At 35.7% G+C, this 24,341-nt stretch overlaps 1 protein-coding gene across 1 annotated transcript in view; it reads left to right on the top strand.

The window, feature by feature from the left end:
- USP14 (ubiquitin specific peptidase 14) overlaps positions 1 to 24,341 on the top strand; it is a 47,925-nt gene that overhangs the window by 7,484 nt on the left and 16,100 nt on the right. Inside the window, exons 3-6 of the mRNA XM_025931047.2 lie at positions 306 to 338; positions 12,700 to 12,804; positions 13,515 to 13,618; positions 22,382 to 22,440. Coding sequence (XP_025786832.1) covers positions 306 to 338; positions 12,700 to 12,804; positions 13,515 to 13,618; positions 22,382 to 22,440 — 301 coding nt within the window. The remainder of the gene's footprint in view (positions 1 to 305; positions 339 to 12,699; positions 12,805 to 13,514; positions 13,619 to 22,381; positions 22,441 to 24,341) is intronic.

The raw sequence follows: 24,341 nt of genomic DNA, 5'->3' as shown, positions 1-24,341 counted from the left end.
ACTGTTTTGGAGTAGCTTTTTTTGTTTGTTTTTTAAAGTATATTTCTTTTGAGAGAGAGCGGGGGAGGGGCAGAGAGAGAAGAGAGAGAGAATCCCAAGTAGGTTCCACACTGTCAGTGCAGAGCCCAACATGGGGCTTGAATCCATCAACTGTAAGATCATGACCTGAGCTGAAGTCAAGAGTCAGACACTTAACTGACTGAGCCACCCAGGTGCCCCTGGATACCTTTAAAATTAGTTGATTATTAGAATATGTTCAATTTATACAGCTGTGGTTAAATGTTTTTTATTTGTCTTTAAAACAGGATGATGATTGGGGAAACATCAAAATAAAAAATGTAAGTATTATCATAACACTTATTATAATGCAATTTCTTTATTATTATACCAAAATACATTCTAAATGCCTTTTTCCATATATATGTATATGTTCCAGCACTATCTGTTGAAAATACTTTCCTTTTCCCGTTGACTCATCTTGGAGTCTTTCTTGAAAATCACTTGGAGTTTTATTTTTGGACTCCTGTGTCATTGATACATTTGATTACAACTTAGTTACTAAAATTTGTAAGTCTTGAAATGAGATTAAGTTCTCCAACCTCTGCCAGAATATTTTAGCTTCTTTGCATTTTCTTATAATTTTAGAATAAGTCTGTTAATTTTTACAAACGGACTCCTGGAATTTTGAGATTGTATTGGTTCTGTAGTTCATTTTGGGGAGAATGGGCATCTTCCTATTGAGTATTAAAATGCTTAACTATGATGTACTCTATTTAGGCCTTTATATTCTCTTAGAATTGTGTCGCTTCTCTGTGTAGATAGAGATCTTCATGGTTTTTGTTAGATTCTTGGAATGTAGTGTTTCTTGGCTGTTGAAAATGATATTTTAAAAAAATTTTGTTTTCGAGTTCATGGGTAGATCGGTTTGTTTTTATCCTGACCTTACTGAATTCACTTAATACTTTGAGTAGTTACTTTCTAGATCCCCTTGGGGCTTTTTATGTACATACGCATGTTTTCTGCAAATAGAGTTATTTTTACTTCTTCCTTTCCAGTCTTTAAGATTTGTTTCTTTTTATTGCCGTACTTCCCTGGGCTAGGACTTCTAACACATTGTTGAATAGAAAGTGATGAAAATGGGCATCCTTGTTTTATCCTAGCTCACTCATTTCATGAAGACCTTTTAAATTATGAATGGCTGTTGAATTTTGTTAAGTGCTTTTTGTGGTTATTAAAAAGGTCATATGATTTTCCTACTTTATTCTGATAATCTGGTTAGTCTTCTTGATTTTTAATTGTTAAACCTGGTATTCCTGGGATGTGTGGCTTTCATACTTTTTGGTGTTTGTGACCCCATTTATACTCTATTATTATTTCTAAACCCCAAAGAGTTTTATATATGTGAGTTATATCTATTGATATATTAGAAATTAAAACTGAAATTAAACTATTTAGAAATAACAATAACAGACGCATTACATGGTAATTTTTTTTTTAATGTTTTCCAAAAAATACATGCAATGACTGGCAGTGTTCTATGTTTTTGCAAATCTCTTTAAAAGCTAGCTTAATTAGAAGATAATTGAACTCTCATATTTGTTTCTGCATTCAGTACGTTGTGATATGTTGTTTTGGTTGAAGTATTTATAAGAACTCTGGCCTCACATAGTCAAATAGTGGGAAAAGGGAGTGGTCTTTTAAGATAAAATCGTGAACATTCTTCTTTCCTAGTACACCAGAACTTAACATGTGATAGTTTATAATTGGTTAGTTTGTGGTAGAAACCACATCAGTGACCTTTCCAACATAAACATCTATTTGTCTGTTTTGCACTTACAATGGATCTTAATTCTTGTGCATGATTTTGTAACATCATGTATTGGTCATTTGGAAAACACTCGTTTCCTAAGTTTTTTAGATCTTACATATGTTAATGTATTTTAATATACAATACCAAAAAATGGCATTCATTAATATCACCACCAACCTCAACAGTACATAGAGCTGCCAAGTACCTAGTGACAGATGTAACATTCTAATTTTCACTCAGAAGCTCTAATTTTGTCATCAACTATAGTCAGTTTTTCCTAAGGCATCAAGCTCACTTCATTTATTTTTGAGAAAATATTGGCTAAATAGTCAAGTATAAAAACCCATAATTTGTAGTTGTTGTAAGTAAAAATGGTATTTCATTACAAAAGCAACTACTCCAGGGGTGCCTGGGTGGCTCAGTCGGTTAACCATCCAACTTTGGCTCAGGTTATGATCTCACGGTTCATGAGTTCCAGCCCTGCATCGGGCTATGTGCTGACAGCTTAGAGTCTAGAGCCTGCTTTGGAATCTGTGTCTCCCTCCCTCTCTGCCCCTCCCCCCCTCCTCTCTGTCTCTCTCTCTCTCTCTCTCTCTCTCAAAAATAAACATTAAAAAAAATTAAAAAGAAGGCAACGAACTAGTTGCTAGAACTGGTTTGCAACTCAGATGTTTATGAAAGCTTATCCTGAAGAAAATAATCATACTTTGGTATGCAGATGTGTTGTTTTCATTGATTTTATTTTTTAAATAGATTTTGTTTTTTAGAACAGTTTTAGGTTCATAGCAAAAACTAAGTGGAAGATACAGAGCTTTCCCACATATCCTCCTCCCTACAAATGCAGAGCCTTCTCCATTACCAACATCCCCTACACATAATTTGGCACATTTGTTGTAATTGATCAGCATGCATTGACACATCATTGGTACCCAAATCCATGGTTTACATTAGGTTTCACTCTTGGTGTTCCACATCCTGTGAGTTTGGACAAATGTATAATGACATGTATTCCCTAATATGGTATCATTACAGAATAGTTTTACTGTTCCCCGCCCCCCCAACTCCCAAATTCTGTATGCTGTGCCTGATCCCTTCTTCCCTTCAGCCCTCTGATAACCATTGATATTTTCATTGTCTCATGGTTTGGCCTTTTTCCAGAATGTCCCATATTGGAATCCTACAGTATGTGGACTTTTCAGATTGACTTCTTTCTTTTTTTTTTTTTTTTTTTTTTTTTTAAATTTTTTTTTTTTTCCAACGTTTATTTATTTTTGGGACAGAGAGAGACAGAGCATGAACGGGGGAGGGGCAGAGAGAGAGGGAGGCACAGAATCGGAAACAGGCTCCAGGCTCTGAGCCATCAGCCCAGAGCCTGACGCGGGGCTCGAACTCACAGACCGCGAGATCGTGACCTGGCTGAAGTCGGACGCTTAACCGACTGCGCCACCCAGGCGCCCCGACTTCTTTCACTTAGTAATCTACATTTAAGTTTCCTTCATGTCGTTTCATGGCTTTGATAGTTCAGTTCTTTTTAGCGATGAATAATAGTCCATTTTCTGGATATACCACAGTTTATTCACCTCCTGAAGGAGATCTTGGTTGCTAGAAGTTAAGTTTTTTTTTTTTTTAATTTTTTTTTATTGGATGCTTTCCATTCCATAGCACAGAATATGAAAAAGGAATGTACTCAAAGGTTGAGATTTAATAATCATTTTTACCAGTTCATTTGATGTCATTACTTTGATATGTGTTAAACTGTTAAAATTTTTTGCACTATTAGTGCAAGTGTCTGCACAATGAACAAGGGACAGTAACTTCCTTGGTATTATGAAAACAGCTTTGATTGTGTTGACTCTGTGAAAGAATTTTAGAGGGGTTGACAAACACTTGGAGAACGGGACAAACCCATTAAATCATGTATTTATCTCATTTATATATTGCTGGATTTTATTTTCTCATTTTTAAATTATTACTATTTTTTTAATGTTTATTTTTGAGAGAGAGCGCAAGTGGGAGAGGAGCGGAGAGAGAGGGAGATACAGAACCCGAAGCAGCTCCAGCTCTGAGCTGTTAGCACAAAGCCTGACTCAGGCCTCAAACTCACCATGAGATCACGACCTGAGCTGATGTTGGATGCTCAACCAACAGAGCCATCCAGGCGTCCTTCATTTTTTTAAAAAGGATATTCATATATATGTTCATGAGGAATATTAGTTTTTTTATTTGGGGATGTATTCCCTCCCCTTTCTTTTCTAAATGAGTTTGTGTAAGATTAGTATTATTTCTGTAAGTACTTGATAGAATTCATGGATAAATTATCTGGACCTGGATTTTCTATGTTGGAATTTGATTAATACTCAGTTTCTTTAATAGATACAGGGTATTTAGATTTTCTCTTTTTTATGTCCATTTTGGTGATTTTTCTCTTTGAGAAAATTTGTTTAAATATATGGAATTTATTGGCATAATAGTCATTGCCAGAATAGTCATTAATTATTCTTTTGTATTTATCTTTATTTGTTGATATTTCCCCTCTTCATTCCTGATACTAATGTGTCTTTGCTTTTTTGGGGGGGAGGGTGGTTAGTGTTGCTAAGGATTTATCAGTTAATCTTTTCAATTTTTGACTTTGTTGATATATTACCTATTTTCTATTTTATTGATACCTACTTTTTAAATTATTTCCATTTTTCCTACCTTGGATTTACATTGCTTCATTTTATTGCTTTTTAAGGTGTGTGCTTAAATCATGGACTTTTTTTATATCTTCTTTGTTCATGTAGACACTTAAAATTATTTATCTTTAATTACTTGTGGTTGTATCCACAACTTTTGGTATACTATGTTTTTATTATGCAGTTAAATATTTTCTTATTTGTTTTTTTTGACTGATTGTTTAGAACTATGTTGTTTCATCTCCAGTTATCTGGGCCTTTTTCTAGTATATTTGTGTTATTCATTTCTAATTTGATTCTGTTACAGTCCCATAACATACCAATATTATTTCGGTCCTCTGAAATTCATTGACCCTTGTTGTATGGGCCGTGTATGGCCCAGAAAGCCTACAATATTTATTGTATAGCCCTTAATAGGAAAAGTTTGCTGCCTCTTAGTATAAAGAGTCCTAAGATGATGTTTTTGAACTGCTGCTCTAGGGTTTATAGTACATATCTTTAACTTATCTGCCTTAAATAACAAATGACTTCAAGTATAATGTAAGATTTTTCTGATAGTATACTTCCATTTTTCTGGTCTTTGCTGCTATTGTCATACAATTTATTTCTACATGTTAGAAATCTTATACTTGATTCCTATTTTTGCTTTAAATAGTTATCATTTAAAGAGGTTAAAAATGTATAAAAGTCATATTTACCATTTTTGTCATTCTTCCCCTTGGATCCAAATATAAATTTCCAGCAGATACCATTTTCTCCTGCCTGAAGAACCTCTACATTTCTTGCAGAGCATATCTATGAATTTTTCTCATAGCTCATTTTATTTTTCTGAAGAGCTCTTTCTTTATGTCACCTTCATTTTGAAAGACATTTTTGATAGGTATAGAATTCTAGATTAACACTTTTTCAATACATGAAAACTTTTCTGATTTGCATAGTTGCTGTCATTCTTTTGTTCCTTTGCATGTAATGGTTCTAGTTTTCCTGATGCTTTTGAGATTTTTCTCATTGTTGCTTTTCAGCAATTACGTGTTTTGGAGAGGTTTTCTTTATGTTCTGTTTGAGCTTATTGAATTTGTGGGTTTTTAGTTTTTATTACATTTGGAAAAGTTTCAGCTGTTTCTTTAAGTATGTCTTCTGTGTGCCCTTCCTTCAGTCTCTTTTTTTTTTTTTTTAATGTTTATTTATTTTGAGAGAGAGAGTGAGAGAGACAGAATCTCAAGCAGGTTTCCCACTGTCACCGTGGAGGAGCCCCATGTAGGGCTCGAACCCACAAACTGAGATCATGATCCCAGCTGAAATAAGAGACGCTCAACCAACTGAGCCACCCAGGTGCCCCTCTCCTTTTTTGAGACTACAGTTAAACATATATTGGGTAGCTTTGCCCATTATACAGTTTTGGTTCCTTGAATTTGTGTGTGTGTGTGTGTGTGTGTGTGTGTGTGTGTGTGTGTGTGTATCCATCTTTCTCTTTTTTTTAAATGTTCATTTATTTTGAGAGAGAGAGGGTGCATGTGTATGAGGGAGGGCAGAGAGGGAGAGAGAGGATCCCAGGCAGGTTCCACACTCAGCACAGAGCCTAATGCGGGGCTCTATCTCAGGAACTGTGAGATCATGACTTGAGCTGAAACCAAGAGTTGGACCCCTAACCGACACAGCCACCCAGGTGCCCTGTATCTTTTCCTCTCTTGATGGATATTTGTGTTTATACTTTTTGACTACTATGAACAAAACTGCAGTGAACCTTCATTTTCCTTGAGTAAATACCTACGAGTGATGCATATTTTCATTTTCCTTGAGTAAATACCTAAGAGTGAAATTGCTGGATCATGTGGTTAAGCTATATATTTAACTTTGTAAGAAACTGCCAAATACTTTCCATAGTGGTGGTTGTACCATCGTACATTCCTGTGAACAATGTATGATGGATCCAGTTGTTCTGCATCATCACAGCATTTGATTGTTGTCAGTTATTTTTCTTTTCACCTTTGTGGTGGGTGTATAGTGATGCTTTCTTGTGGTTTTAGTTTACATTTATGTGATGACTAATGATATTGAACAAATTTCATGAGCTTATGGGCAACTTGTTTATCTTCTGTTTGTGAAACATCTGTTCAAATCTTGACCCATTTTTAATTGGATTATTTTCTTAATTGCATTTTGTATATTCTTTAAAAAAATTTTTTTTAATGTTTATTCATTTTTGAGAGACAGTGACAGAGCTTGAGTGGGTGAGCGGCAGAGAGAGAGGGAGACACAGAATCTGAAGCAGGCTTCAGGCTCTGAGCTGTCAGCACAGAGCCTGATGGGAGGCTTGAACTCATGATGTGGGATCATGACCTGAGCCAAAGTCAGACGTCCAACCGACTGAGCCACTCAGGCGCCCCCCCCCCCGTTTTTAAATCTCTTTGCATTTTGTATATTCTTTATGTATATTGGAATCAAGTCTTTTGTGAGATACATGTGCTGTGATATTTTCTCCTAGTTTGTGTTTTTTAGTCTTTTATCTTAACGTGTTTTGTTGAGTAGTTTTAAATTTTGTTGAAGTATAATTTATCAGTTTCTTTTATGGTTTTGACTATTTGTGTCCCATCTAAGAAGTCTTTGCATGTGTCAAGGTCACAAGAGACTTCTGTTTTCTAAAACTTTTACAAGTTTTAGCTTTTATATTTAGGTATATCGTCTGTTTTGAGCAGACTCTTGTGTTTGTTGTTAACTAATGGTTGGCGGTTTATTTTTTTTTCCCATATGAGTGTTCACTGGTGAGAGCACATGTAAGTCTGTTTCTGGATTCTATTCTGTTGGTGTGTGTATATGTACCTTTATACCAATATTCACTTCCCACAGTCTTGATTATTCAAGACGTGAAATCCAGTAATATTGTTCTTCTTTTTCAAAACTATTGGCTTTTCTAAGATCTTTGCATGTCCTTTGCACTTTTTAGATTCAGCTTATTTTCTAAGAGTCTGCTGGGAGTTTGATTGGAATTACATTGATACTATATATCAAATTGGGACTTTTTTTTTTAAGCTTATTATTTTGAGAGAGAGTGGGGAGGGGTGAGAGAGAGGGTGAGAGAGAATTCCCATTAACAGTGGGACCATGACCTGAACCAAAATCAAGAGTCAGATGCTTCACTGACTGAGCTACCCAGGCACCCCTCAAATTGGGACATCTTAATATCGAGTCTTCTAGTTTACAAGCAAGGTATATACCTCTCCATTATTTAGATCTTAAAATTTCTCAAAACAGTGTTTTATATTTTCAATATAGGGTCTTACACATGTTTTGTTAAATGTCAGTAAGTATTTCATGGTTTGATGCTATCATAAAGGTGTTTTTCAAATGTCATCTTTCGGCTTATTGCTAATGTATAGAGGTAGAATTAATTATTGTATATGGATCTTGTGTCCTGTGATTTTGCTGATTTTTACATATTGGGGTTTAGGATAATGTAGGTTGGTATACAGTCATGTTGCAAATAAGAATGGTTTTATTTTTTCCTTTTCAATTTCCCCTTTTATTTCTCTTTTTTTCTTTGCTTTATTTCACTGGTTAGGATTTTCAGCAGTGTTGAGTAGAAGTGGTTGATAGTAGACATCATTGCTTTTTCCCTGAATCTTAGGAGAAAAATCTCCAGTCTTGGCTGGAGTTGTTTTACAGATGTTCACCATTAGTTTGAAGAAGTTCTTTTCTGAAAGATTTTTTACACGTTTCATAGAATTCTCCAGTGAAGCTTGGAGCTTTCTTTGTGGGAAGACTTTTAGTTAAGATTTAGTGTATTTAATAAATATGGGACTGTTCAGATGGTAAATTTTCTTTTACATGAGTTTTGGCAATTAGTATCTTTTAAGGAATTGGTCCATTTAATTTACAGTTTAAATTGTTGACTTGATTGGCATAATATACTCTTAATATCCTTTAATTCTAGGGTTTGTAGTGCTATTTTCTCTCTCTCTCTCTTTTTTCTCTTGTATTGGCAAATTGTGGTTTGTCTCACTTTTTTCATTATCTACCCAGAGGTTTGTGTCAATTTCATTGATACCCCCACCCCCACAGAAGAATCAACTTTGCTTGTTCACTTATTATTTTAATGTTTTCACTTCTTTGCTTCATTTCCTTCTTTTACTTTTTTTTAAATTTATTTGTTTTGAGAAAGAGACAGCATGCACAGGGGAGGGATAGAGGGAGGGAGGGAAAGAGAGAGAGAAAGAGAGAGAGAGAGAAAACCCCAAGTTGACTCCGCACTGTCAGCACAGAGCCCAAAGTGGGGCTCCGTCTCCCAAACTGTGAGATCATGATCTGAGACAAAATCAAGAGTTGGACGCTTAACTGACTGAACCACCCAGGGGCCCCTACTTTGGTTTTAATGTATGCTTTTTCTAGCTTAATTTATTATTAATTTATTTTAAGCCTTTTGCTTGTTTAACATTTATCTCTTTTGCCCAATTTTTTTATTGTGTGTTTGCCTTACTGATTTTTTTTTTTTAGGTGCTTTTTTATAGTGTAATTTTTTTTTCTAGTTTTTCCTTTTAAATTTTGACTGGTGATTTAAACTTGGAAGTTTTCAAGATTTTTGCAGTCAGTGACATTAGTTCTTTCATCTTTTATGTCAATTTTAGAAAATCTTCCAGGAAAGCAAGATATATTTTGGATTCACTTACATGTTTGTGTAATTATCTCATTTTTTACATCTTTAATTTGTAATTCATTTCGGGTATGGCATACCATGAGGTGAGAACTGATTATTTTTTTTCTAAATTATTGTTTAGTTTTCCTCAACATTCTTCATTGCATAATCTATTTTCTTTAGTCTTTATTCTTTAGAAATTTCTTAGCTATTATTATGGGTATAAACTTGCTACATGAATGAATCCTTTTGTAAAGTTTCAGAAAGAAATAATTTGGAATCACATCTTTACAGTACTGTTTCCAGTTTAGAAATTGGATAGTGCTGTGAAAATGTTGGGGTTCAGGAGTGATAGGTCATGAAAGAATTCTTTACATGTCTTTGATACAGAAGGGGTGGTTTTATTAAAGCACAGGGCAGGATCTGTGGGCAGAGAGAGCGGCACTGAGATGGTGAGGAGTGACAGATACATACTTTCAAGTTGCGAGGGGTTTAGGGATAGTATAAGTCTCTAAGGAATTTGGAAGCAAGGCTTCTAGGACCTTAAGGGGCTGTTAGGATAAGGTTTTTCACTACTGTCTAGTAAAACTTGGTCATGAGACTCTTTAGATGTATATCAGTGGGCTACACGCTTGGAAGATGATTGCTAACATATAGCTTGGGAGGGGGGTAGAGAGAAAGGAAGATTCCAAAGGAATTCCTTTATAGGATCCTGGAGGTCAGGCTAATGTCAAGCTAAGGTTGCCTTTTGCCTATAGCAATGTATAAACACTGAGGCAGCTAATAAGCTCCTTGAGGAAGGTTCCTCTTACTGTCTTGGGTACTTGTCAGTGGGCTATAAATTGTAAGGAATTTTCATTTTTTTCTATATTTCTTTTTAACTTTGTTTTCTACATCAATCATTACCTTCAGTTTATTATTTAGGTATGGTTTTTGATTTTGTTTTTGTTTTTTTTTTTTTTGTATCTCTAAAGCTTTATAGGTTTTTTTTAAAATTAAAGTAGTACATATATCTTGTTAGGTTTACTTTTTTAAATATTTTTTTCTTTTATATTTCTAAAATTATTGCAAGTATATTCTTTAAGTATTTGGTTTTCTTAGGATAGTTGTCTTTGGAAAAAGATTCTTTAGTGATGGTTTAGTATTGCTTTGCCATTATCTTACAGAAAGCTTAAGTTAAAAATAACAGGTGATGGAGTGAAGGTTATTGGAGTTCAACATAGGTACTATGAAGACTGAGTTTGTTAACTTTATTAATTTTCTTTCTTTGTATTTATTTAAGTTTATTTTTTATTTTTTTAAATTTACATCCAAATTAGTTAGCATATAGTGCAACAATGATTTCAGGAGTAGATTCCTTAGTGCCCCTTCCCCATTTAGCCCATCCCCCCTCCCAAAATCCCTCCAGTAACCCTCAGTTTGTTCTCCATATTTATGAGTCTCTTATGTTTTGTCCCCCTCCCTGTTTTTATATTATGTTTGTTTCCCTTCTCTTATGTTCACCTGTTTTGTCTCTTAAAGTCCTCATCTGAGTGAAGTCATACGATTTTTGTCTTTCTCTGACTAATTGCACTTAGCATAATACCCTCTAGTTCCATCCACGTAGTTGCAAATGGCAAGATTTCATTCTTTCTGATTGCTGAGTAATACTCCATTTTGTGTGTGTGTGTGTGTGTGTATACACATACATACACATACACACGCACACACGCACACACACACACACACACACACACACACACACACCACATCTTCTTTATCCATTGATCCATTGATGGACATTTGGGCTCTTTCCATACTTTGGCTATTTTTGATAGTGCTGCTATAAACATGGGGGTGCATGTGTCCCTTCGATACAGCACACCTGTATCCCTTGGATAAATGCCTAGTAATGCAGTTGCTGGGTCGTAGGGTAGTTCTGTTTTTAGTTTTTTGAGGGACCTCCATACTGTTTTCCAGAGTGGCTGCACAAGCTTGCATTCCCAACTTTATTAATTTTCTTAAAGCCTTTATTTTTAACTTATATACCCAACATGCGGCTCAAACTCACAGTCCCGAGATCAAGAGTTGCATGCTCCACTGACTGAGCCAGCTAGGTGCCCCAGCCTGATTAATTTTCTAATTTTAATCCTCATGTAGAAATATTCATCTTCTTTTTTTTCTAACTTCTACTTCTGGCTTTTTTTTTTTTAATTTTTTTTTTTTTACATTTATTTGGTTTTTGAGAGACCTAGAGAGACAGCACAAGTTGGGAAGGGGCAGAGAGAGAAGGAGACACAGAATCTGAAGGAGGCTCCAGACTCTGAGCTGTCAGCACAGAGCCCAACGCGGGGCTTGAACTCACAAACCGTGAGATCATGACCTGAGCTGAAGTCGGATGCCCAACCGACTGAGCCACTCAGGTGCCTTTTTTTTTTTTTTTTTTTTTTTTTTTTTTTTTTTTTCCTTAAAATCTCCCTACTCTTCTTATGCACTCATGTCTTCTGTAGTAAGACATTGTTCACATTTCAGGATTACGAGATTTGAGGGGATATTGTTCTTATTGTATGGAATGTTACATATTATTGAATATAAATGTTCCCTTAGGCTGACCATGTAGAATTATAAAATTGGATATTTTGAACTAACTTATGTGTTTGATGATTTTTAATAATGGAGGGTTTGATGCTCTCAAAATAATTCTATTCAAATGTAAATAATTGTTACAGTTAGAAATAGACATTTACAGAAAGAATCTTACCTGTGCTTAGTTTGTTATGGGGAGAAATGATTCCACTAAATGAGCATTTCAAGAATTCCCTCCACTCCAGTATTGTAAACATTCTCACCTGTCTTAATGTTTATTTTTGAGAGAGAGAGAGAGACCGTGTGAGCAGGGGAGGGCCAGAGAGAGAGGGAGACACAGCCTCTGAAGCAGGCTCCAGGCTCTGAGCTTTCAGCACAGAGCTGAATGCAGGGTTTGAACTTACGGACAGTGAGATCATGACCTGAGCTGAAGTTGGGCGTTTAACCACTGAGCCACCCAGGTGCCCCCATTCTCACCTGTCTTTATGACAGTGTTTATTTTTCCCCTAGCTTCATTGAGGCATAATTGATTGATATGGATTAAAATTCACCTGTAAAATTTTAGTGTACAGTTTGAATTTGGTTAATTTTATAGAGTCCTGTAACCACCACCACAATTAAGATACAGATGTTTCACCATTCTGGTTTCTTCACTCCCCTTTGCAGATAAGCAGGTGACCTCTGGTCTGAAGCAGCCAGCTCAGAATTTTTTTTTTTTTTTAATAACTCAGTAATTTTTAGTATATTGATGAGAGTTGTATAACTTTCACTACAGTCTAATTTTAGAACATTCCATCACCCTTGGAAAAAATGGGTGTGTGTTAAAAGTCACTCCCTCTTTCTACCTTTTAGCCCTAGCAACCACTAGTCTACTTGGTGTCTTTGTAGATTTACCTTTTCTGGCAAATACAAGCATGCAGTATGTGTTTTTTTTTTTTTTTTGTACCTGTTTTCTTTTATTGGATATACACATCATTTGAGCATCTTTATGAAATTAAATTTTTTTGTTTTAAAAATAGGGAATGACTCTACTAATGATGGGGTCAGCAGATGCTCTTCCTGAGGAGCCCTCAGCTAAGACTGTCTTTGTAGAAGACATGACTGAAGAACAGTTAGCATCTGCGGTAAGACATACCACGTTTTATATATTTGATTGCTATAGTTACTAGGATGCTTTTCAGAAAGTAGCATCTAAATGTTTTAAAGATTTAATTGTTAATATTAAGATGTATGTTTTTAGTAGTAAAAGGTTTTATTTTTGAAACTGGCTTGAGGAGTCCTTGTATAATTGGATAATTCAATGCAAAGTCAATAGTATCTTTAATAAGTGTTATGCTAACTGCTATTTTATGGGAAAACAGGCTTAAAGACGATAAGTAGTTTAAATGCTGGATTGTTTAAATTCTTAAAATTTTCCTTGTTGAAAATACATACAATGTATCCTAAATTGCAATATTGTTTTAAAAAAACTGGTTAACACAAACTTGTCAAATGTTATTTTTTTATCATTGAGCATTTTTATAGTGTTATTTTTTTCTTTTTTTGAAGTGTTTCTATGTATACTTTGTTACCCCATTCTAATGATAAGCCTGCAAAGGTGGGCAAGACGGGTAGGATTGTTCTCTTATTATTTTCAAGAAGGGAGTTAAAAACACAGTATTAGCATGTTGCAAGTACACATTTCTATTGTGGGATATAAGACATTGTTACTTCCGGGTGAAGGTGGAATATAAATTGGTATGAGTTGGTAAATTGTACTTCAAAGTGTAAATTTTAGGGATTTTATACATGCTATGTCATTTTATAAAAATGAATTAATCCTTTTCTTTATCAGATGGAATTGCCATGTGGATTGACAAACCTTGGTAACACTTGTTACATGAATGCCACAGTTCAGTGTATTCGTTCCGTGCCTGAACTCAAAGATGCCCTTAAAAGGTAAGACAGAAAGGGGGCGCCTGGGTGGCGCAGTCGGTTGGCGTCCGACTTCAGCCAGGTCACGATCTCGCGGTCCGTGAGTTCGAGCCCCGCGTCGGGCTCTGGGCTGATGGCTCAGAGCCTGGAGCCTGTTTCCGATTCTGTGTCTCCCTCTCTCTGTGCCCCTCCCCCGTTCATGCTCTGTCTCTCTCTGTCCCAAAAATAAATAAACGTTGAAAAAAAAAAATTTAAAAAAAAGGTAAGACAGAAGAGAAATGCTGTAATCCTGTTGGTAGGTAAGGGAGGTTCACATTTGGGTGAGTAGTGTTTAGTGTATCATTGTGTGTATAGTTTTTTTAGCAGCTTTATTTGAGATGCTCATTTATTGTACAATTCATCTGTTTAAAGTATTTGATTAAATGGTCTTTATTATATTCACAAGATTGTACAGCCATTATCACAGTCTAATTTTAGATTACTTTCTTCCTTCCTGAAAGAAACCTATTCCTGAGCAGTCACTCCTTTTACCTTTCCCACCTCCAGCTCTAGGCAACCATTTATCTACTTTCTGTATTATCCATTTGCCTATTCTGGACATTTGATATAAATGGAATCATACAGTAAGTAATTTTTTGTGACTGGTTTCTTTTACTTAGCATAATATATTTTCTGGGTTTATTCATGTTGTAGTATATGTCAGTACTTCATTCCTTTTTATGGCTGAATATTCAGCTCTATGGACATACCATATTACGTTAATCTGTTCATCTGTTGATAAACATTTGATTAGTTTCCATTTTGAGGCTGTTAGAATAATGTTACCTACCATGAACATTCAGGGAGAAGTTGTTGTGCAGACCAGTTTTCATTTCTTTTGATTATGAGTGGATTACTTGGTCATGTAGTAACTCTTTGTTAACAGCATTTTGTGGAATTGCCAAACTGCTTGGCACCATTTTCTCTTCTGACCAGCAGTGTAAGAGAGTTCCAATTTCTCCACCTCCATGCCAGTCTTTTTATTCAAATGTCTTTGATTATAGTCATCCTAAATGTAAAATGGTATCTCATTGTAGTTGTTGTTTGTAATTACCTAATGACTAGTGATGATCATCTTTTCATGTATTTATTGGCTTGTATATCTTCTTTGGAGAAACGTCTGTTCAAATTCTTTGCCTGTGTTTTATTTTTTTTAACTCTAATCTTTTTTTTTAAATGTTTATTTTTGAGAGAGAGTGCATGTGTGCGTGTGGGTAGGGGAGGGGCAGAGAGAGAGGGAGACAGAAGATCTGAAGCTGGCTCTGTGCTGACAGCATTGAGCCTCACATGAGGCTCACAAATAGCGAGATCATGACCTGAGCTGAGTTGGACACTCAACCCAGGTGCCCCCTTTGCCTGTGTTTTAAATGGTTTGTCTTTTGATTGTTCAGTTACAAGTGTGTAAGTTACATGTTCTGGATGTAAGTCCTTTTTCAGATAATTTGCAGATATTTTCTTTCATTTTGTGAGTTGTCTTCACTTTCTTGATGTTACTGTTTTGTAACACAAGAGGTTTTAATTTTGATGTAGTTTAATTTTGTGTGTGTGTGTGTGTGTGTGTGTGTGTGTGTGTATCTTACATATGAAACAGTTGCCTCATCCTAGGTCACAAATATTTAATCCTATATTTTAAGAGCTTCATAATTTTAACTCTTAAATTTAGGTCTCTAATCTATTTTTAGTTAATTTTTATGTATGGTGGGAAGTTGATATCTCATTCTTGTGCAAATGGATATCCTGTTTTTTGAGTTTCATTTGCTGAAGACTCTTTCCTTGATGAATTGCTCTAGCACCTTTATTGAAAATCAGTTGACCATGATGTATGTAATAAGATTTATTTCAGAACTCTCAGTTCTAGTCTAGAAATAAATACCTTTATTTGTATTGATTTGTCCTTATGCTGGTGAATAATTTTTATACCACTATACAAAAGAAAAAAGAGTAAACAGTTACCTGTGTTTTGACAACCTGTGAAATAGTCTTTAAATGAAGATCCTTTCTCCTCAGTGAATATAAATGTATAACTTAAAAAATATGTCACTTAATTCTCACTAAATTTATTACAACTGTCTTGGTATATACGTTGCCGCTTGTTAATGTAGGATAGAATTCTAAATTGCAATTTGAATTCTTAGCCAGCTTTATGAATGTTGATTTTTTTTTTTTTTTTCTTCTTCTTCTTTTTTCCTTAGTGGCATGTGAAATGCTTTGATAGAACTGGGCAATAGAGAGGAGAGAGGATTATACAGAAACCTGAGAGTAACAGAAGGTTTTCTAAATTTCTCTGAAGTGAATACTTGTCAGGTATTTATGAAGTTGTCTAGCTTATAGCTGGTGTAGTCATTAGTGAACAAGACATAGTACCTATCTTCCAGACACTTAGAGTCTTGATTGAGAAAGGCTGCCATGTTTGGTACTGTGTCAGAACTGCTTTGATGGGAAATGTTAAAGTCAGAGTGCTTTTTCCCCAGAGGTTTGTAGTTACTTTTCCACTATTTTTGTGTGCCCACAGATATGAGAGATCTAATATCAGTCTCATTTCTTACTCTTTTCTGTTAATAATTTTTAAGGTTTTCTTTTTGTTTTTCAGAGTTTTCTAATAGGGTAGGTGTGGGGTTTTATTTACCTTATTTAGTGCTGAGTGAGCACTTTTAGTGTAAGGACTCTTGTCCTAAACTTTGGACATTCTTGGCTGTTATTTCTTCAGATAATTTCTCCTTTGTTTTATCTGGCTTCCCTTATATTTAGAATAATAGTTTCTGGATCTGTTTTTCATGTCTCTTTTTTTTTTTCTGCACTTCTGATTTTTTATTTTATGTGCTGTCTTCTGGGAGAGTGCCTCAGTTCTAGTTTACATTTCACTGATTTATGCATTAGCTTTGTTTCACAGTTGCTTATCACAACTTTCTTTTCTTTAATCTCATGTTCTTAATTTTGGATACGAATTCTGCTTTTCTTTCTTCGAGGCTCTGAAGTATTCTTATTTCAAGGTCTTTTTCCCCGCCTTGTTTGGACCTTTTTAATTTAAACTCTGTTTTCCTTAGATGTAAGGATTGATTTCTCGTTTGTGTTGAGATTGTGTAGTTATCTTATGCACCCATGTTCTCTTGCTTATGTTTCATTTGCAAATGAGCTGAATGAGCAGCTTATTGGACAGCTCTCTGCCCTAAAAACTGGCTACTGGGAGCAGACTTGTCTTACTTCCAAGACTTCTTTGTATTTTGTTCATCTCGGATATCTTCCAGGCTCTATTCCAAGAAGTCCTTCATGTTTTGGGGTTATTTCTCTGAGTTTTATATAAGCAGGGGAGATTTCATTCTGTTGATTTCAGTTTTCTTGACCAGATGAAATACTTTTTGAATGCTAAGTTTTTACAGGTCAGAAGCCTTTGTACTTAACTAATTTACTACAAGAGGACATGGATGGGGTTGTATGTCTTTGGAAAAATGGCACTCAGTGATAAAATAGGAATGAAAGAAGAGAGAGAAACTTCCATGGGAGGTGTTTTAAAACTGGCAGTCTGAAGCTCATCCTTAAATTCTTAAGAATTTTTATTTGGCAGATTCTGGGGAGTGAGAAGTATATATTGCTAAAGGCTAGAAGGGAAATAGACTGGGTTAGTTGAAGAGGCAATGAGGGCCAAGAACCAGAGCTACAGGTAGAACCTAGTTTGCTTGATGCTGCTCATTAGTGGAACCTCATGATAAGTAGGAATTCTAAATTTAGAACTTAAAGTGAAAAGTATAATATAAAAAATTACTCTTAAATTCTATGAGTTACTTACAAAAGACTGTATCTCATGGCCATATTTTTATCTTACTGGAGATTGGCAAGACATGTCTTGGTAAGTACCACATAGTTTTTTTTCATTAGCAGTTACTAGGTTGTTATTTTACTTATATTTTACTTACATTTTCAAAGTTGTATAGGAATGGCCTATTCTTTTTTTTAAATTTTTAAAATATTTTTGAGAAAGAGAGTGTGAGCAGGGGAGGAGCAGAGAGAGAGGGAGACAGAGAATCTGAAGCAGGCTCCAGGTCCCGAGCCGTCAGCACAGAGCCCAACGTGGGGCTCAAACTCGTGAATCATGAGATCATGACCTGAGCCGAAGTCGGATGCTCAACCGACTGAGCCACCCAGGGGCCCCAGGAATGATCTATTCTTAATAGAACTTAACTATAAAATTGGCTGGACCAAACCTTTTTTTTTGGGGGGGGGGCATTTTAAATGTACATTTTCTGTGTCTTTTGGGTAAGTTTTGGTAATTTATGTTTTCCTATGAATTTGTCCTTATGTCTTTAAGATATTTTAGCATAAGAATTATCTATTTTTGGACCTGTATTTCCCCTCATTTTCATTTTTATTTGTTATGTATTTTTTCCCTTGATTATCTTGCCAGAGGTTTGTATATTTTATTTTTCAAAGAATCAGCTGTTAGATTTATTCAGTCACTTTTTTTGATTGTCTGATTCATCCTACTTTTCTTTGTATTAACTTATTTTTATTTTCCTTTGGCTTGTTTTATTTTCTGATTTCTTAAGTTGTACGCTTAGATCATTTATTCTTGTGTAGTAATGACAGTATGGTATTTAGTTCTGAGTTTTGGTTGCTGTTCTCCATTAGATGAGGCTGTTCACATGTTTTTGAAAAAAAAAAACTATAAAATCTTCCTTTTGACTCTGAATTCATTTATAACTATTAAATTTTAACATACAGAAAAGTATATGAATGAATTATCTCCATGAACACATCTGTGTAACCAACACAGACAAACAGAATCCCATCAGCCTCTAAATATTCCCTCGTGACTCTCCCTTCCTGATGGCTGCCTCTACTTTGTGTTCAGAATAGTTAATGATAATGTGACTTCTAACCTCATGGATTAACTTTGCCTATTTGGAACTCTTTATAAGCAGAAACATGGATTGTGTTCATTTGGGTCTGGCTCATTAGTTTGGCTTAACCTTGTGTGTGTAGTTGTAGTTTATGATGTTCATGCTGTGTACTATGCCACTGTATGGATCTACTACACAATATCTATTTTTCTGTTGATGAATGTTTGGGGTTAGCTGATGTATGATTGATTCTTGTATATCACAGATGATAGAAAAGTCAAAATGTCTTTTTTTTTTTTTTTTTGTAGGTGATAAAGTACAAAGTATAATAGACTAAAGCTTATTAATTACATTTGGATTTTCTATATCATGTAGTGTTTTTTTAAAAATTTTTTTTAACGTTTATTTATTATTGAAAGACAGAGACAGAGCGTGAGCAGGGGAGGGGCAGAGAGAGAGGGAGACACAGAATCTGAAGCAGGCTTCAGGCTCTAAACTGTCAGCACAGAGCCCGAGGCAGGGCTGGAACCCACAAACCGCGAGATCATGACCTGAGCTGAAGTCGGACACTTAACTGGCTGAGCCGCCCAGGCACCCCTCATTTGTTGTTTTTTTTTAATTTATTGACTTGGTAAAGACTTTCTTAGAAAAGGTACTCTTTTATTTTTTATCTTCTATAAAACCTCTTAGTGTTTCTGTTACATCTCTCTGTACTCTTGTCAGGTTTTCCTTTTATTTTCTAACAGTTTTTCTTTGTAAAGTTCAACTGTTAATGTTATTTGGCTTATTGGATGGTTTTACCTTAATTAGGAATTAAACGTTTTCTTGGTAGGGCACCTGGGTGGCTCAGTCCATTAAGTGTCTGACTTCAGCTTAGGTCATGATCTCATGGTTCATGAGTTCTAGCCCCACATCGGGCTCTGTGCTGACAGCTCAGAGGCTGGAGCCCGCCTCAGATTTTGTGTCTCGCTCTCTCTGTCCCTCCTCTGCTCATGCTCATGCTTTGTCTCTCTCTCAAAAATAAATAAACATCAAAAAAAAATTTTATTTTTATTTTTTGGTATAATGAGAGGTTTGTGTGGGGAGATAGTATTAAATTATGCTTTTCCTATTCTTAGTGACTTAAAAGATAATTCATTAGTATAGCCTTTGCCATAAATGTAGGGATAGTTAGCAATGTTGTCCTGTAACTAGAAGTAAAATCACTAACAACATGTTGTTTATAAACTTGACTGATGTTTTGGGATACACTTGCTTTATTAGTACATTATTTTAACTTCAGAAGTGTTTTTTAAGAAGTTACAAACTAAGAGGGAAGCTATTATGATTTTCACTTTTTAAAATGAATATATATAATTTAGACATTGTTATGAATTGTGTACTGACAAACTTAAAAACTTGAGTCATAGCAATTTCCAAAATATCTAAATTAACAACTTTTCAGTTGGATATAATTTGACATTATAAGAGGTCTGTGACCTCTTTGATTGTTTACATAAGCACAGAAATTTTTTTACTTTATTTTTTTATTTTAGAGAAAGTACGCACACGAGCATGGGAGGGGGCAGAGGGGGTGGAGATAGAGAGAGAAAGAAAGAAAAAGAAAGAAAGAAAGGAAAAATCTTAATCAGTCTCCATGTTCAGCATGGAGCCTGACACAGGACTTGATCCCATAACCCTGGGATCAGCCAAAATCAAGTCAGATGGGTCAACTGAATGAGAGACCCAGGTGCCCCAAAGTTTTTTTTTTATTTTTAAATAGAAATGTAATTTACATCGAGTAAATATCTTGTGTTTGGTGTGATCAGTTTTGATAAATGCAAATATCTGTAACCCATTTTACAAATTACAGAACATTTCCCTCATCCCAGGAAGTTTTTATATTTCTACCTTTTCCTAGTCCTCATTCCCACCCACTACCCAACTCTGCAAGCAGCTACTGATCTCATATTAGTTTTGTGCATTCAGGAACTTAAATGTACAGAATGTATTTTTGGTTTGGCTTAGTTTAGTTAGCATAGTTTTTGAAATTCATCCATGTTACTGATGGTATTGATAGTTCTTATGGCTCTACATTCTTGCCAATCTTGGTTGATATCATTCTTTTTCATTTTAGTCCCTTCAGTGGGTGTGTGGTACATGAACATAGTTTTAATCATAGTGAATAGGCAGTCATTCTCTTGCCCCTCGGTGTTTGATATATGAATGATCATTTCTGATTCTGTGTCATAAGATGTATGAATAAATACTAGTTTATTTCCTTTAAATGGCCAGTCCTTTGTGCTGTTATAAATTAACTGAGAATTATAAATTGAAAGTGAATTTAGAAATTATTTAATAGAAACACCTCCTTTTATAGGTAAGCAGACAGACTTGAAAATTAAAGGGACTTATTTATTGTTACATAGAAAGTTAATGCTGAATGTAGGTATATTGACTTTGATTTAATGTTTTTGATGTAATGCTTTTTTTTCTTTGTTATTTCTGAAATTGTGTTTTATTTTCTTTGTAATGGATATTACACGTGTACTTTTTTGTTTTGCAGTGTTTTCAGGAAATTTTTTTTTAAATTTTTTAAGTTTATTTATTTTGAGATAGAGGAGAGAATTCCAAGCAGGCTCTGCACTGTCAACGCTGAGCTCAACGTGGGGCTCAAAACTCACAAAATGTGAGATCATGAGCTGAGCCAAAACTAAGAGTTGGTTGCTTAACGGACTGAGCCACTAGGTGCCCCGGGAAATGTTTTTTTTAAAAGTAATTGTTGGCAGGGAGGGGCGCCTGGGTGGCTCCGTTGGTTAAGCACTGGACTTCTGCTCAGTTCATGATCTCACAGTTTGTGAGTTCAAACCCCGCATTGGGCTCTGTGCTGGCAGCTGAGAACCTGGAGCCTGCTTTGGATTCTGGGTCTCCCTCTCTGTCTGCCCCTCCCCTGCTCATGCTTTGTCTCTCTCTCTGTCTCAGAAATAAACATTAAAATAAATAAATAAATAAACAAAGTGTTAAGAGAAAGAATTTAAAAGTAGTCTTCATTCATCTAATTCTTTTTTTCTTTAAAACAAACATTAAGGGGCGCCTGGGTGGTGCAGTCGGTTAAGCGTCCGACTTCAGCCAGGTCACGATCTCGCGCTCCGTGGGTTCGAGCCCCGCGTCGGGCTCTGGGCTGATGGCTCAGAGCCTGGAGCCTGTTTCCGATTCTGTGTCTCCCTCTCTCTCTCTGCCCCTCCCCCGTTCATGCTCTGTCTCTCTCTGTCCCAAAAATAAATAAAAAACGTTGAAAAAAAAAAATTTAAAACAAACATTAAAAAAAGTTTTTTTATTTTTTTTATTTTTGAGATAGAGATAAGAGCATGAGCTGAGGGGAGGGGCAGAGAAAGGAGACACAGAATCTGAAGCAGGCTCCAGGCTCTGAGAGGTCAGCAGAGAGCCTGACGTGGGTCTTGAACCCACAAACTATGAGAGCATGACTGGAGCTGAAGTCAGATGCTTAACTCAATGAGCCACACGGGCACCCCTTTTTTTCCCTTTTTGAAACGTTTATTTTGGGAGCAGTGCATAGGGGAGGGGCAGGGAGAGGGGGAGAGAGAGAATCCCAAGCAGGCTCTATGCTGTCAGCGCAGAGCCTGGTGGAGGGCTCGATATCATGAACCGTGAGATCATGACCTGAGCCAAAACCAAGAGTCAGAGAGGCTCAACCGACTGAGCCACCCAGGCACCCCTAAATTCCCTTTTTTCTTAGTGTTTCTTTTTGTACATATAATTGTTAATGTAACAAGACCAAAAGAGGAGGAAATATAAAGGTGGGAACAACTGATAAATTTGCAGTTGAAGGTGTCATAAGCTCTTTTAACTAGTTTCTTCTCATTTGAGTTTCAGAATGAATCGAATCCTATTTAATTCTGCCTAATGTTCCTAGGTATGCAGGTGCCTTGAGAGCTTCAGGGGAAATGGCTTCAGCACAGTACATTACTGCAGGTCAGTATCTTAAAACTCCTTTTTTGAGAGGGCAGTGTAGTATTCAATAAGTTATTTTTCACTCAGTTTATTTAGTAGCTTTCAATTTAAAAAATTGTTTTGTAAAACCTCGTCTCATTAAAATCGGAGTACTTATACTTACATTTTATTTTATTATCCAAATTATAAACCTTTGATGTCTGTCTTTTCTCACTAAGAGTCTTTCGGTTTTTTGGATTAAATTTAATTTTGGCTTTAGGTTCTATTAGTAAGACCTATCTCTGAGGATAGCAAGAGGTAGGTTTTATTATAGTTGATGCAGTCATTACAAGAGAGTCTAGTGTAAGGAAATGGTATATGAAATATGAGGAGAAACAAATTCTTAAAGCATGGGAATAACATTTCTTCACTACATGAGACCATGTATTCTGTCCCCATTCATTTTGGGATACTTTACAAGTGAATACTTTTACAAGTTTTACAAGTGAATACTTTAAGTCATTGGGTTAGATTGATAAGGTATTCTTACGGCTGTGCCTTTTTGTTTGTAACAGCTTTAACTAGATACAATTCCCATTCCATATAATTTATGCACTTAAAGTGCACAATTCATTGTCTTTTAGTATACTCAGGGTTGTGCAGCCATCACCACAGGCCCATTTTAGAACATTTCATCGCTTTGAAAAAGAAACTCTGTAACCTTTCGCAGTCACCCTGTTTTCTGGTCTCCACCCCCAGCCCTGTACAGCCACTCACCTACTGTCAGTCTCCATAAATTTGCCTATTCTGGACTTTTGACAAAAATGGAACTTACAGTATGTGGTCTTTTTAGAGTGGCTTCTTTCACTATTTTCAAGGTTCATCCAGATTGTAGTATGTATGAGTGCTTGATTCCTTATTGCTGAAAAAGATGTTGTTGTAGGCATATATTGTATTTCCTTTGTCCTTTTATCAATGATAGACATTTGGGTGGTTTCCACTTTTGACTATTGTAGTATTGCTATTGTAAGTATTGCTAAAAACTTGTTCAAGGATTTCTGTGGACATGTTTTTATTTCTCTTGGGTATATATCTGTGAGTGGAATTGCTGGGTCGTATGGTAACTATACTTTAACCTTTTGAGGAATGCCAGACTGTTTTCCAAAGCAGCTGCATCATTTTATATTTCTCCCAGCATGAATAAGGGTTCCCATTTCTCTGTATTGTTGATAATACTTGGTATTGTCTGTTTTTGATTATAGCTAGCCTAGGGGTGTGAAGTGGTATCTCATTGTGGTCAGCTGTTAATTTGTAATACTATAAAAACAGTATGTTTCTTTGTGTCATTTGTAGTTAGAGGTTTTTCCTTTGACCATTTTTTTCCTGAAAGATTTATTGGAAGTTTTTAATGAGAAAAATCTGATCATTTATATCTAGTTTACTTGTTTGCTTTTGTATCTAAGAGTAACTTGGAATTTCAGCAACTTCTCCAGTATCCTCTAAGAGGCTTGTAGTATTGAGGAGATGAAAAGATACTGTTTTTCATTTTTAAATTTTATTTTGTGCTAATTTTTTTAAATGTTTGTTTTTAAAAGAGACCGAGTGTGTGCAGGGGAGGGGCAGAGAGAGAGGGAGACAAAGATTCTGAAGCAGGCTCCAGGCTATAACATGTTAGCGCAGAGCCTGACACAGGGCTCAGACTCAGAGCCACGAGATCATGACCTGAGCCAATATCAGGCGCTTAACCACCTGAGCCACCAGGTGCCCCTGTGCTAATTTTTTTAAATGTTTATTTATTTATTTTGAGAAAGAGAGTGTGTGAGCGGGGGAGGGCCAGAGAGAGAGGAGGGAGTGAGAAGCCCAAGCAGGCTCCTCACTGTCAGCACAGAGCCCGATATGGGGCTCGAACCCATGAAATGTGAGATCATGACCTGAGCTGAAAC

The sequence above is a fragment of the Puma concolor genome, chromosome D3, assembly GCF_028749965.1.
Source record: "Puma concolor isolate L17-30 chromosome D3, mPumCon1.1.hap2, whole genome shotgun sequence".
Taxonomy (NCBI): domain Eukaryota; kingdom Metazoa; phylum Chordata; class Mammalia; order Carnivora; family Felidae; genus Puma; species Puma concolor.
This window is presented reverse-complemented; position numbering and strand designations above follow the sequence as displayed.